The sequence below is a fragment of the Drosophila subpulchrella genome, chromosome 3L (genome assembly GCF_014743375.2).
Source record: "Drosophila subpulchrella strain 33 F10 #4 breed RU33 chromosome 3L, RU_Dsub_v1.1 Primary Assembly, whole genome shotgun sequence".
NCBI classification, from domain to species: Eukaryota; Metazoa; Arthropoda; class Insecta; order Diptera; family Drosophilidae; genus Drosophila; species Drosophila subpulchrella.
In genome coordinates this window covers 8038712-8054548 of record NC_050612.1, presented here as the reverse complement: position 1 = coordinate 8054548, position 15837 = coordinate 8038712, and the positions used below count along the sequence as shown (strand labels likewise).

The window sequence follows — 15837 nt, the reverse complement described above, 5'->3', positions numbered from 1 at the left end:
GCCCACTTTTTGGCAGTATAAAATGAGAGACCCGTGTCCGTCTGGTACCAGTTTCCGTGGATATTGCCTGTCGTGTGGTTGAAAACTTTCTCAGAAAATACAAAATTGAAAAATCTATTGAAAACAATCCCAACTCCAATTGTGAACTTGTGACTTAAACAAAAAATGAAGAAAAATGCTTTGTAAGCTAACAAAATCACCACTTTTCCTGGTGTTGTGCCTGCATATCTTTTCCGCAAGTGGATATCGTGACAATCTGGAGCATCGTGCCCGGGTCGTGAGACAATCCAACGATAATCTGCTCCTCGAGGCAGCAAGGGATCAGAATGTTACCCTGCGATTGATGGGCGAATCTGCCACCGTGAACATCAATGGGGTGGACATGTTGTCGCTGCTCCGTCGTCGCCAAAAGATCATAATCGATCGCCAGGCGGCGGCTCGAAGGGAGCCCCTCTCGACGGAGGTGGTCAAGGATCAGTTCCGGGATGTGGAGCGCATGATGAAGCGGATACAGCGAAGGGTCTTCAATACAATGAACTCCACGCGTAGGAGTGGGCTCAATCGCATCCTGCGCCGACAATTGCAAAGGGTGGAACGCGTCACGGGAATCCTGCGATCCGTCACCGCGAACCTGGTTAGGAACGAGTGCGATTCCAGTCCGTGCCAGAACGGCGGAACCTGCCACGACGCCTACCAGGCATTCCAGTGCGAGTGCCCCGCGGGTTGGCAAGTGAGTTACCGGGGGCGTCTCTTTGGAGATTGGGGGCGTATTTTCGCGTAGAAAGAAGACGTGATATGATGAACAGGCCTTTTCTGATGTTTACGTTCGAGGAATTTGCTCGAATTCAATATGTTTTTGAATCCGTTTTTTATATATCTTTTCTATCTTATGATCAATATTGTTATATCCTTAAAACCTCCACAGAAATTCTTTTACTAGATACTTTTCTCCAAGAAAAATACGCTTAGATTTGTTCCCATCGAATTTGGGTAAAACAATTTGAAAATAAAAAGCCAATAATCAATACTCAGCTAAGGAAAGTGCGAGGGAGATGGAAAAATGCATGCAGCAAATATGCTGTTTCCGAGATAACACACTTTATTTGCTTATAACTTTACAATGGATGGTCAGATTTAAACAACTATTAACATGAAGATGGATATTAATAATTAAAACTAAATCCTATATTTTCAAAATCATTAAAAATGTGGGCGATAGACTGGTTTAGCGTAATAGGCGTTAGAGTGGACGTGGCATCCTTCTAAAAAAACTTGCGCTGCGCTAGAACCTCAAGAATCTGAATCATACATTTTTCTAATCGAACGTCGGTAAAAAACCTAATTATTGTTACATTATCTGCTTTCAATATAGTACTCAAAAAAACCTTTTTTTCGTCTAGTGACTAGATCCTAGTCGTTAGCCGTTCTTCACAATATGGTAGTGCTGCTCTAAGAACAGGTAAATTTCCATATAGCTGCACTACTTCCACGCATAAGTAAGGTTAGTTTAGTGGAACTTTAAGCGGGTGACATACGGCCACTATTAGAATGTTAAATAACTAATCCAACTTGTGCCTAATTTAGGGCGTCACATGCGAGGATGACGTGAACGAGTGCTTCACCTTGGCAGGCACGGACCTGGCCGGCTGCCTGAACAATGGCCAGTGCATAAACACACCCGGAAGCTATCGGTAGGTGGAAAAGTGCATCGCCAAGGACAGCAGGTGACATGTATTCCTGCGACTCCTCATTTCAGGTGCGTTTGCCGCAATGGATTCTCCGGCACCCACTGTCGCCTCCGGAACAACACCTGCTTTACCAGCGGATCCCGGGAGCTTTGTGGCGATCACGGCACCTGCATCCAGGCGGCCAATGCCGCCGGCTTTGTTTGCATCTGCGATCAAGGATGGACGTGGGCGGATGCCAATGCGACCTCTGCCAGTCCAAGTGCCTGCACGCGGGATGTGGACGAGTGTGAGCCGCGCGTGAATCCCTGCCACGACGTGTGCATCAATCTGCCTGGTAGCTTCCGCTGCGGACCCTGTCCACCGGGCTACACGGGTGACGGACGCTTCTGTCGGGACATAGACGAGTGCGCCGGCGAGGATAATGGAGGCTGCAGCCTGCTGCCGCGGGTGACATGCACCAACACGGAGGGCTCGAATCGCTGTGGCCGTTGTCCACCAGGCTGGACCGGCGACGGACGCACCTGCACAGCCTCCAATTCCAACTCCTGCAACGATGAGGGGATCTGCCATCCGCTGGCCAAGTGCGAGTACGTATCCGACACGGTGGTGTGCACCTGTCCGCTGGGCAGCTATGGCCATGGCTACGGCGCCGATGGATGCACCTCAGACTCAAGCCGGCTGCCTTGCGAACAGCATCCGTGCCAGAACAACGGCACCTGTGTGCAGAATGGGAGGGGAACGACCTGCATTTGCCAACCAGGTTATACGGGCGCCTTGTGCAACTCGTCGGACGCATGTCATAGTTCCAGTCCCTGCCTGAATGGCGGAACCTGCCGCCTCTTGACGGATAACAAGTTCCAGTGCGTCTGCCCACATGGCTTCACCGGCACCACCTGCTCCCATCAGCGCTTCTTCTGCGGTGCCACGATCAGTGGTCCTTCGGGCCAGCTGCGTTTTCCGCCCAACACCGCCGATGGCGACTACCAGGCGGACGAACGCTGTCCATTCATCATAAGCACTACTGCCAATCTGATTCTGAACTTGACATTCACCCAGTTCGATCTGCAGGAGAGTACCGACTGCTCCGCCGACTTCCTGCAGCTGCACGACGGCAAATCGCTGACCGCCCGCTTGATTGGTCGCTTCTGTGGCTCCCATTTACCAATGACCAACGGGAGTGTAGTTACCAGCCAGGAACAGGTCTTCTTCTGGTTCCGCTCCGACAACCAGACGCAGGGCAAGGGCTTCCACGTCATCTGGAACTCGCTGCCATTCTCGTGTGGCGAAACCATTAACCTGACAGAGACGAATACTGGCGTGATCCGATCTCCAGGTTATCCTGGTGACGCCCGGCCCGGACTTGACTGTCGCTGGCAATTGACGGCGCCGTTTGGCTACCGGCTGCTCCTCCGTTTCTACGACATAAAACTGGGAAGCACCGAAAGCGCCTCCGCGAACTGCTCCCAGGACTCGCTCATTGTCTACGACTCGGATCGTCAGCTCCTTCGGGCCTGCCAGTCCCTCCAGCCTTCACCGTTGTACAGCTCTTCGAATAGCCTGCGTCTGGACTTTCACACGGACGCACTGCGTTCGGATAGTTCCTTCCAGATGCATTACGAGGTGGTGCCGGGCCATCCGGGATGCGGAGGAGTGTTCACGGAGTCGCGGGGCCATATTAGGGGTTACATGGACGCCGAGGTCTGTCTTTATCTGATCGAACAGCCAAAAGGGACCCAAGTTAAGCTGGAGTTCGTGGAGGTAAATATGTTGAATTGCTTCCTTCAGAAGATGGAGATTTTCGACGGGAGAACAACTTATTCCCCCCAATTGCGACGCGTATGTGGTGGTAAGGAGGAACGTGATCTGGAGCCCATAATCTCCACGGGAAATGTGTTGCTAGTGCGCTATGAATTCGCTTTAACGGGCTTGAGACTGAGAAAAAGTTTTGAATTGAGCTATACAAGAGGTAAGTCAATGCAAAAACCCATAAGCCATTTCATTTAAATTTAAGTTACTATCTATTAATCAACTCTTCATTAATTAACTTTAAGTAATTAACTACTTAAATTTAATTAATGAAAACGTTATTTAATTACTTAAATTTAATTAATGAAAATTATATAAAATAAAAAAATGTATATCTACACGGAAAAAAATAATAAGATATGATGATAATTTTAAAGAAATTCATTATCAATTCAAAATGAGAGGAAGAGTTTCGAACATTACTGTCTCGCTCTTACCCATAGTAATTTAATGCGCTATCTTGATCTTTTCTGTCATTATTTAATTTCTTTTTTAAGTTTACCATCCAAATATAACATTGATCCTTAGGTGTTTCTATTTTCTGAGTAGTAGTTATTAATTCCTGACATTAATTTATTACAATGTGCTTTCCTTTTTTCAACATTTAGATATCATATAGATATAGTGATATAATTGTCATTATTTTTCAGTGTGTACTGGTAGCTTTGGGGGCTCTTCTGGAATCATTAGTACCCCAAACTACCCGGGTCCCTATCTCGATGACATGACCTGCACGTACAACTTGACTGGGCCTCTGGATACGGTTGCTCGTATCAACTTCACAGACATATCCCTGGGCACTGGCAATAATGAAAATGGAACATCTTATTTGGATGTAAGGGACATCTCCGAATCTTGAACTTATGCTATAAATCTGAAATCCCTTAGGTATACTTATCGCGTAATGAAAAGCGGCATATTGTAAAGTCAATGGATAACTTAATGATGATGTCAGACGCCAATCGAGCTAGTTTGGTGTTCCGCGGATCCGGTAGTGGTCGTGGAATGCGATTGGAGTACAGCTTTTTGCCCACCAATTGTGGTGGGTTTCTTCATGAGCCCGGCCGACGAATCATTAAACGCATTACCTCGTCATTCTGTCAGTATTTTATTGATGTTCCTGGAAGAAAACAAATAAATATCCATTCATTGTCTCGTGATGTTAATATAAATATATATGACAACACCACAAGCCCAGGAACTTTGTTGAACAGGTAGGTGCTGACAAACTGCATACCATAAATATATTAATAGGTTATATATATTTTAGTTACTCGTTAAACGTTGATGATGTTTTCGATGGAGATCTTCTGACAATAAACATTTTTAGGGATAGCGGTTTCGGACTGATTATAATGAGTTTCAGAATTGTTGAGCAAGGTACGATAATGCATATATATTTACCATTTATAATTCTAGATCGCCAATCTACCAAATGAATACGGTATATCAAAAACAAATTGGTAACCCATCGTATTGTTTAGCTCTAACTAACTGGTTTTTAAAGTTCACTATGCCACCTCAAATGTTGTAAAGTTACCTTAGGGAATCCCTATATAATGTTAATTGTATTTTATTTAAATCAGAGAATTGCGGAGGAACATTGACCAGTCGCTTTGGCTACATAAAGTCACCCAACTGGCCAAAGGCATATGGAGAGTCAGAGAACTGCGAGTGGATTATAAGAGCACCGCTTGGCCACCGCTTGGAATTGGTGGTGCATAACTTTACGCTGGAATCTGATTATGGTGCCAATAACTGCAATGGAGACTGGCTAGAGATAAGGTGGGCGACCTGGTGGATTACAAACAAGTTGTCAATTTTTTAATTTTCTTCCTCAGAAATGGTGACTCCCAGTCGTCGCCGCTAATCGGGCGGTATTGCGGAACTAAAATACCGAGCAGGCTCCCCTCATTTGGAAATGCCCTGCATCTCAGTTTCCAGTCAGATGGCAGTGTCGAGAGGAGTGGATTTCTTCTGAGCTGGCAGCAGACCGGAACCGGATGTGGCGGCAAACTGAGCTCCTCCTCGGGCAGCATACATTCGCCGCACTTGCTGGAGGGGAATCGTGGTGTTCTCGCCTGCGACTGGCAGATTGTCGTCGCCAAGGGATCCAGAGTGAACATGCAGCTCGAGAGCAGCGACGAGCGTCTCTGCACCGGTCAACTGACCATTTTCGATGGCCCCACCACCGCCAGCAGGCAAATGCCGATGCGATGCGATGGAAACGGCACCCAACCCCTGCTGTCCACCGGAAATCGAGTCCTGGTCCGTTACGATGTGAGCCAAGAGTCACCCGACGGCACCAACTTTATGCTGAACTACCAAACCGACTGTCGTGTGCGACTGGAGGCCTTCCAGGGTGCCATTGAAACGCCCAATTTCCCGGAGAACTATCCACCACACTTGAACTGCGAATGGGATATTCGCGCTGGCGGACGGAAGAATCGTCTGCAACTCGTCTTCTCGCATCTATCAGTGGAGAAAATGGGGCCAATGTGCATTGACTCCACGACCCTTATCGACATGCTGGACGACCAACAGCTCGCCGAGAAGCGCGTTTGCAGCAATAATTACTTGGACCCCATCACAACGACCGGAAATCGGTTGCTCCTTCGCTTCAAAAGCGATTACTCATATCAAATGCAGGGCTTCCGGGTTGAGTACAAGCGTTTGGGATGCGGAGACCATTTCCAAGAGCAGGGCACAAAGTTTGAATCGCCGAAGGCACCCTTTAGCCTGGACATGGACTGCGTTTGGGTCATCACAGCATTGGAGGGCCACCAAATCCGTCTCCTGCTTCACGAAGTCCACTTCGAGGCGCCCCAGATGGATTGCAGCAATGCGGAATCCAGCCTCTCCGTATCTGCCCCTAGTGGATCCAACTCCTCGGTGGTTCTGTACCGCAGCTGCCACGAGGAGACGCAGACGCAAACCTTCACCTCGCCGGGTAACGAGCTGGTGGTACACTTTGTCAGCAGCCCATCGCCGACTAGGAAGTACTTCAAGGCCAGCTACGTCCAGGTGCCAGCTAGCTGTGGAGGACTCATTACCGCCAGCAGCGGGGTGCTTACCTCCCCCGGCTTCCATAATCTCCAGGATAGCAGCAATGTCGCTAACTACTCAACGAATGTGGAGTGCGTATGGACTGTGGAGGTAGGTTATTCAGATAACGACATGACGAGACTGTTCTTACATTGAATTTAATGTATTCCGATATATATTTTACGATATACATACTTGTAATTCATGTAGTAAAAATGTACGGTATTTGTTGAAAAGATACATACCTAAAAATTTATGTTAGAAGGCTTTTTTTCAGTTGTAGGTGTATTTATACCCGTTACTCGTAGAGTAAAAGGGTATACTAGATTCGTCGGAAAGTATGTAACAGGCAGAAGGAAGCGTTTCCGACCCCATAAAGTATATATATTCTTGATCAGGATCACTAGCCGAGTCGATCTAGCCAGAGCTAGGCTATTGAGATTTGGCGAGCAGATTCCTGAGCTTCTTACGCAGCGCAAGTTTGTTTCAGTAGAGTGCCACGCCCACTCTAACGCCCACAAACCGCCCAAAACTGTGGCTTCTACAGTTTTGATGCTAGAGTAAAAATTTAAACTGAAATGAATTGTTCTCATCAATACCTATCGATTGACCCAAAAAAAAGTTTGCCACGCCCACTTTAACGCCCACAAACCGCCTACAAACTTCAAAAAATCGTAAATATGAACGCGGATATCTCGGAAACTATCAAAGATAGAGTATTGGGATTTCAGATTTAGATTCCGTAGCCTTGTACGCAGCGCAAGTTTGTTATGCGAATATGCCACGCCCACTCTAACGCCCACAAACGGCCCAAGCCTGTGGCGCCCACAATTTTTATGCTAGATTAAAAATTTTAACTGAAATGTATTGGTCTCGTCAATGCCTATCGATTGATCCAAAAAATTTGCCACGCCTACCCTAACGCCCACAATGCTTAAATCTCTCTCTCATTTAAATCTCGCTTTGCTGCTTGCATATCTCCATTTCCCTTTGGTCCCTTTAGCTGAGTAACGGGTATCTGATAGTCGAGGTACTCGACTATAGCGTTCTTCCTTGTTTTTTCTTAAGAAAGACATTCAAAGATTTCTTTAAGTGACAAAAAAAGACGATTTGAAAATAGGGAGTAAAGGTACTCCTTGTTAACTTTTAAAACACTTTGACTAACAATTAAAACTAAAACCCCCATTTAATGACTCATATTTCCCCCAAATATTAGTGTAAGTAGTTTGCCGAGATCGTTGCCATTTTGTATGTAAAACGGGTATTCCCCCTTTCATACAGTGAATACCTTATTTATTTTAGACGTTCAAATTTATTTTCGAAAAAAGTGTTTAAAATGTTTAGCCCCATTTTTTTTTTCAAAACCGTCATTTTAATTAAGTCCAAGGAGTGATGATTATTCCAAGTTTTAACAAATGGAATCCCTCTTTTCCTTAGGTTACAAATGGCTATGGTATTAGGTTGCGTTTCGAACAGTTCAACCTCACGGAATCGGCCAATTGCTCGCTGAGCTTCTTGGAACTCACAAAGCCAGGGGAGGATGAAAACGACCTATTTAAGGAGACCAACTGCGGGGAAGATTCGCCCATTGTCCGTACATTTCACGGAAAGAAGCTGCGTGTCAGGTTTAAAGCCCAGGCGGGAACCTGGGGTCGGTTCGCCATGTATTTTGAGCGCCAGTGTGGTGGACCGCTTTCCACCGGAGAGGGCTATTTGCAATCCCGGCTGGACGAGGACTGTAACTGGCTGATCTCGTCACCGGAGGGCAGCAAACTAAGTCTTAGTATCAATCAGTTAGAATGTCCGAAGTGTACCGCTGCCTCGAACAATTGCCCAGAGGGTCTTCAGCTGCTCAACGACGATGATGAGGTTGTTCTTTACCAGATGTGCCGCGATCATCCGGCCAATGTGATTGTGCCCGCCAACAATGTGCGCATCCTGACCCGCGGAGTAAGGCTGCAGGCGCAGTATAGCACTTTCGAAAACTCCTGTGGCGGGAACATCACATCAGCCCGTGGCAGCCTCAGTTCACCAAATTACCCGGACAGTTATCCGGCCAACATTGAGTGCGTCTGGACCATCGGCGCGCGTCCGGGAAATGGTCTGGAAATCAGTTTTGAGGCCATGGACATCGTCCGCTCCGAGCACTGCAACGAGGACTTCCTGGAGCTCCGCTCTGGCTCGCAGGGTCCACTTTTGGGCCTGTACTGCGATAAATATCTACCGGCGAGTCCGTTGGTTGTGCGATCCGAGGTTTGGATCAAATTCCGTAGCCGGCCGGCCAACACCGCTGGCGGTTTCCGATTACGCTGGAGTTACGGTAAGTGATCTTAAGCCAATCCACTTTTATAGATCTGCAAAAGACTTTCGAACCTACCTCTTCTCAGTACACAACATTGAAGTTACAACCAGCACCAATGGGACAATCGAGCCTCCTCCACCGATCTTCGTTAATGGCGAGGATCAGCCCTTCACCTGGCGTATTTTTACCGATCGCGAAAAGGTTGTGGTGTTGCAGTTTGAGGAATATATATCAGGCCTTTTAGTAAGTATGAATCGTAATAAGTAATAACACTTTTAGGGACGACTTCTCCATGCCATGTTAGGGCTATAGTTTTTCTTACTGTCAGAGAAAGTTATCGTTAAGTTTATTTGTTCTGAAAGACAAAATAGTTTTATCTGGCAATAGCTTTCGGTCTGATAATGCTAAAAAAAAGAAGAGTAGGCGACAAATTTAACTAGAACATTTACTCTAGTTGGAAGCCTAATATGAATTCTAACCATAACTAACTTCCAATTACAAGTATGTAAGAACTAAAGCGTTATTTTCATTAATTGGGAATCCAAATTTTTCGGAAACACCAATTTAACTCAATGAGACAGGTTAGCATGACATTGAGAAATTGGGTTCTAATATTTTAAATACTATCCCACGAGGTTTTTGGGATTACTGAAGGATGTTTAACCACTACTTTCTTGCAATTACCTTTATAATACAAAAAAACTTTTTCCAGCTCTTCAATGGCTATGATGAAATGGCTTTGGGGGTTGACATAAAAGCCAGTCCATGGACTTTCACCTCGAGCAGCAATGTGATATATTTAAAGACCTTAAACGCTGAACTGAGTGATTTCCGGGTCAAGTGGCACGTGCTGGAAAGCTCTTTAGTGGAGGGCAACGTCAGCCTGACCTCCATGGAGTGTACCAGGGAAGTGACGTTGGGCAACTCCGGCAACATTGATTTAAGCTCGCCTGGATTCCCGAACGGTTACGCACCCAATCTAGACTGCGAATGGACTATTAAATCAGAGGACCCTTCTCAACATATCTACGCGTATTCATTTAGAGTGGATCTGGAGGACTTCCCCGAATGTGCCGCCGATTATCTTCAGGTTCAGAGTTCAAGTGACCTCAGCCACTGGACTACTGAGTTGCGCACTTGCAAGAAGCCGTCGGGTTTGATTGCTCCAGTTCACGGAACGCCAAACCTGAGACTCCAATTCCACAGTGATGTATCCATGAACAGAACTGGATTTTCCGCGAGGCTTCGCAGCGTCTGCGGCTCCAACATGACAGGAACTGTGGGCACCATTTTGGTGGACAGATCTGAAAATGATTGCACCTGGCACATCGATGTGAGGCCAGGTCGAAAAATAGACTTTACCATCTCTTATAATGACCATGCTGACAAGGACTGTCAGTCGTATGGTCTTATCTACGATGGATTAGATGAACATGCTCCTTTGCTGGAACATGGCAGGTTTAGCAACCAACTGGAATTTAGGAAGAGTCAATTGCGGACTAGCGGCTCGCATGCCTTCATAAAGTACCATCAAAGCATCTTGCCAAGATTGTCGTGCTCGTGGACTCTCACGTACAGAGAGTTTAATGAATGCAACGGAGAGATCCAGTTGACTCAACAGGCTCCCAACTATGTGCTCATGTCGCCGAGATATCCGTATCTGCCGCATCCACATTCAGAATGCACGTGGTTGATCATGGCGCCGGCGGGGGAGACCATCGCGGCCAATTTTGATGAGCCATTCGAGTTGAGTGCCCGGCACTGCGAACAGGAGAATGTGGAGTTCTTCGATGGCTCCACCAAGCTGGCCCGCCTCTTGCATCGCACCTGCCGCAAGCCGCAGGCCACGGTGCGCTCTTCGGGCAACCTGCTCCTCGTTCACTATCAGTCGCAGCTCAGTGAACCCAGTGGAGGGTTTCGGCTTAACCTCTCGCTGAGCGCATGTGGCGGCCAGTTCAGTGGCTTTTCTGGATTCATCAGCTCGGAGAACTATCCGAGTCCGGGTGGATATCCTAAGCCGTCGGTGTGCGAGTATAGCATTCGCATGGCCAAGGACTATTTCATCCGGTTGAACATCACGGATCTTCATCTGCCGTTCGATTCAAATGGAACATCCTCGAAGAGTACGAGCGATCGCCTGGAAATCGTCGACTATGCGGATCCCACTCAAGAACTATTTGTGCTGGACGGCAGTACAGTTGCGCCCACTCTTGTCACTCTGAACACCAATGCGGCAACCATCCGCTTCGTGGCCATCCAAAATGTAAACAATTATCGGGGCTTCAAGCTAAAGTACCAGCGCTCCCTTGGGACGTGCTCGAGGGATATAAACGGAGCTGCAGGCGACATCGTGATCCCGCCAATGCCACCGACAACCTGGCTGAGATACTGCCGCTTAACCATCAACGTGCCAAAGGGACAGAGGGTGCGGCTGAGTCTTCTTAACCTCGCTGATATTCGCGTTGTCCACCGAACTAAGCGGTAAGAAACTAAGTCTTTACCTATAAGCAATACAAGCTGTTACAAAAATGTGTACCAATTTATTAAATTTACATATCTATTTCAAAAGGTAAGGGGTAGTTATACGCGTTTCCTATAGAGAATTCCTTAAAAAGAATGTAGCAGGTAGTAGTATCCGTCCATAACTTCTATACTATAAATCTTTTTATATTTTCCTAATCAGGATCACTAGCCGAGTCGATCTCAGCAACTTAAACTTTAGGAGATGCAAATTTTAGTGATGCCTTCAAATTAAATTTGGATACCAATAATTTGTTTTTATACACTCCGATTACATTTAGATATCATATCGGGTTGGATCATTTGTACCACCTTCTTTTATAACTTCTTCGTTATTTTTTTTATAAATAAAATTTGATGAATTTAAATAACCTCTTTGCAGATCTCTAAGACCAATCTATCGTTTTGATAGTATGGTTCACTTTTCCTTCTACAACGACATCAACTCACTCTCTAAAATCACCGAATTCCGGGTCGATGGGTACAACGGCAGTGGAATAATTGAGTCCACAGACAACGTTATGCTCGTCGTAGTGATGACCAATCAGTTGGACTTGAGTGGCACCGCTGTGAGGGCTCGCTACAGCTCCAGCAAACCCACAGACTGCCCACCAAATATTGGAGATCAGGCGATGGGATCCCTGTCCATTCAAACTCTCCTCCAGCTGCCCAGCTACCATTGCACAATTCAGTTTGTGGGTACTGTCAGTACAACACTTACATTTAAGGTCGAAGAGCTTCTGTTCCAAACGAACGGCGGCCCAGCAGTTGTGTTCCGAGATGAAGTCTCGAGTAGTCCAAACATGGCGATGTACGCCAATGTCACCAATAGCTATGTATCTGTGGTCACCACTGCTGGACGGGTAACACTTCTGAATAGCGATCACATCAAGCTGCGACGCTTCCGGGCCTCTTATCGTCGTCACAACTGCGGCGGCCGACTGCAGGCAGCTGAGGGAGTCACCATTGAGTCCCCGGATCTGCTGACTTCTCTCAACGAAGCCTACGGCGTAGTGGAGTGCCTCTGGACGCTGAGCAACAGTAACGGCTATGTGCTGGAGGGCAATGTGACCCTAAGCGACCGCTGCGATCGGGAGTACCTGGCGATCTTCAGCGGACAGGCGGAGGTGGGGCGCATTTGTCGGGGTATGACGATGAACCACACTCTCCTGCAGCTTCCCTCCTCCAGGATTCTCTATCATTCGGAGCGCCCTCTCTTCGGATCTAGTCACTTTAGCCTGCAAGCTACGAGATCCGTATCTGACGGCAATTTGATTCGCCTAGACCAACGACCATCCCCACCGGTGACGATGCAAAGCAAGGACTACTTAAAACAAAAGGAGCGCATTTGGGAGTTTGTTACCAACGATGGGCTATCTCTGAAGCTTCATTTCCTGAGTCGAATCTTCATTGTGAACTCACCCAACTGCTCGTTGGACAGGTTGACGGTGGAGCGTTATCATGAAAGGAATGAATCGTTTTCAGAAGTCACCAGCCTCTGCGGCAGGCCAGAGCCCAACGATATTCTGGTGCAATCCGCCCGGATGAGGGTGATATTCCGAACGAATTCCAATACCTCGGGCGACGGCTTCAGCTTCCAAGTCTCCCCCAGCTGTGATGTTGTACTGCAGGCCAGAACAGGGGCCCAATCCCTGAGAAGACCCAATTGGGCGGCCACCCGCGGACTGCAGTTCAACTGCAGCTACGAATTCTTCACGGACGACGAGCACCAACTGGTGGTCAGTGTAGAGAGCAGAAGTTCATGGGAGCCGTATATGTGCAGCAGGTCCTATTTCGATACTTATCGTCGGGGCGATGGGAAGGTGGAGCAGAGTGTTGGAAGGCTGTGTCCCAACTTCAAAGTGAACGGTTACGGACGTCTTCGCCTGAACTACATTTCTCCAGTGTCGCGGAGTTTCGAGCTGCAGTACCATCTAATTGAATGCGGTAGCAACCACAGCAAACCCTTCACTCTGCGCCCGCCGCTAGATGAGGAGTCCAGTGGATATGCCCACAACCAGAAATGCGAGTGGAGGGTTACCGCGCCTCCACAGCATGCGATTGTGATAGAGTTCCAATACTTGGATATGGAGAGCAGCATCAACTGTCGTTTCGACAGTCTTACCATTTACCGCGGCAAAGTAGCCAGCTTGGAGCAGAGGACCGAGAAACTGTGCGGCAATATGACAAAACCCCGCACCATCATGGTGAACAGCAACGAGGCATTGATTGTCCTTTCCACGGACAGCTCCACCAGTCACCGGGGCTTCCTGGCCAGAGTGGTCTTCTCCCAGAATTGCAATGAGCGCGTGAACCTTGACTTGGAACTGCCGCGCACGAGCTTGATAAGGCAGTACACCTTCAATACAACCGAGCACCTGGTGTGCTACTTCCAAGCCAGTGTTCCACCGGATTACCGCGTTTCGTTGGAGATCCGAAAGCTCCAACTGAACCACGACATCTGCCGCGGTTGCAGCTACTTAGAGGTCCTCGATGGCGATGAAGTCGAGAACCAGATAATTGGAAGGTACTACAATATTGTGAGCTCAAAGCCAACCAAGGTGTACAGTTCCTACTCGGCCTTGAGTTTCCATCTGAACGCCGATACCGTGCAGTCACAACAGAACATCAGCTTCGAGCTGATCCTGCAAATGGAACGCACTGCATGTGGTCAAACGGTGTACGACATGCAGTTGAATGAGGTAAATCACTTGATAACAAATAAAGTTATTACTAGGCGTCGGATTATACATATGTGAAATTACCTTTCCGGCTGGTTCTAGTTTTTTAATTAAAAGATAATAATCGTTGGTGCCACACACATAGGTTGTGTTTTAAAATAGGTGTATGCATCCATTAATTTTTAAATTAGAATTATAGTGAATTCATTCAGAAAGACGACTTTCTTTTATCTCCAGAACACCCAAAACTGCATTTAAAAAAGATTTCTAGACTTCTTGATTAGTGTGGCACGCTCTACATAATGATTGATTTGATTATAATTTGGAATCACCCGTATTTTTGGAAACCGAATGTTGGGAAAGTTATTTCAAATATAACTTGACGTTTAATCATTACTAAGAACACTATTTTTATACTTAATATAACGAGATTTTGTTTCTTTTTTTCATAGACCATTACGCTGCGTCTGCAAAATGATAATAGCTCTAGCATCAACGAGGGACCTATTCAATGTACCTGGACAATAAAGGGAAACGGAGATGTGGAGTTGGATTTCCAAAAGATTCGTCTTAAAGAAATATCTCAGCGGACTGGAAAATGCGAAGACTACTTAAAACTGTCTAAGCCATACGTAATGCGAAAACTGTATACAAAATTGTCACCCGCGTACTGATCATATCCATTTTCAGTTCTCCAGATCTTTTTGCGGACAGCTCGACAAAAGCTTCAAGTTGATTGAGGAAGTTGATGAATCCAACCTACAACTTACCTTCCACAGCGACATCCTCGAAGAATCCCAAGGGTTTGAAGTTATCATACGACGAAAATCAAGTACAAAAATGTTCCTTAAATACTCTTTGGAAGTTTCAAGTATTTAATTCCATTTGTATTTACAGATTGTAATCGAAATTACACGGAACTGAGTCAGGTTATCAATACCTACGCTCTGAGCAACTGCACTGAATATATTCAAGTTCCAATTGGATACAGCATAACGCTATACGTAATGTCTGTGGTGTTTAACAATTTGGACGATTCTTCTAATTTATTTGATGTAAGTTAACCATTTTCACTAGTTCGAAAAATATTCAAATGTTGTATTAACGCTTGAGCAGATAACGGATCTTAAGTCAAACAAGACTATTTTCAATACTACGACGATTTATTGGCTGACCACAGCAATGCTCACCACTACCAACGAGCTGCGCCTCCGTAGCCATGGGGTATCCTTCCTGAAAATATTTTACTTTTCCACTAGCAATGAGTTCCCCAGCGGCTGTGGTGGTACACTAGCGGTGGGTGGATCGATGGGAAGTTACCTGGAGAATCCATCCTTCGAAGGCCACAAGAGCCTAACGTGTAGTTGGAATATATCAGTACCTCCCGGCGGAAGCCTGGTATTTAAATTCTCAGGTGAGAGAGTGTTAGTCGTTTTTTTTCTTCAAATACCAACTGCTTGTCTTTTAGAATTCAACATGGGCTCGGAAACCAATTGTGATCTGGATAATTTGCAATTTTATGACAACAGTATCGACGGCCGCACACTCGTGAGAAGCATTTGTGGGTCGAGAATTCCAAATGAGATTACCATAGCCAAAAATAATGTTATTATAATTGCTAAGAAATCGCCAAATTTCGATGGATTAGGGTTTAAGATGGACATATATGAAACAAGTTAAACACTTTCCTATTTTTTTCAACAAAAGTACTATGATATAAATACAAATAAAGGCCTTTTAAGGCTCGAGGTGTCATTTTACATGTATGGCCTGCAATACCCTTTTTAGTAGAGTA

At 46.3% G+C, this 15837-nt stretch overlaps 1 protein-coding gene across 1 annotated transcript; it reads left to right on the top strand.

Moving 5' to 3' along the window:
• Window positions 1-68: 68 nt before the first annotated feature.
• On the top strand, window positions 69-15796 carry LOC119553948 (cubilin homolog). The gene is made up of 17 exons (XM_037864641.1): window positions 69-730; window positions 1585-1691; window positions 1757-3654; window positions 4145-4329; window positions 4383-4708; window positions 4765-4874; window positions 5081-5279; window positions 5336-6650; window positions 7977-8859; window positions 8927-9084; window positions 9554-11322; window positions 11744-14063; window positions 14495-14674; window positions 14733-14874; window positions 14940-15097; window positions 15159-15456; window positions 15511-15796. Exons 1-17 carry the CDS (start codon window positions 176-178, stop codon window positions 15720-15722), a joined length of 10815 nt encoding a protein of 3604 aa, XP_037720569.1. The 5' UTR covers window positions 69-175; the 3' UTR covers window positions 15723-15796.
• The last annotated feature ends 41 nt before the right edge of the window (window positions 15797-15837 follow it).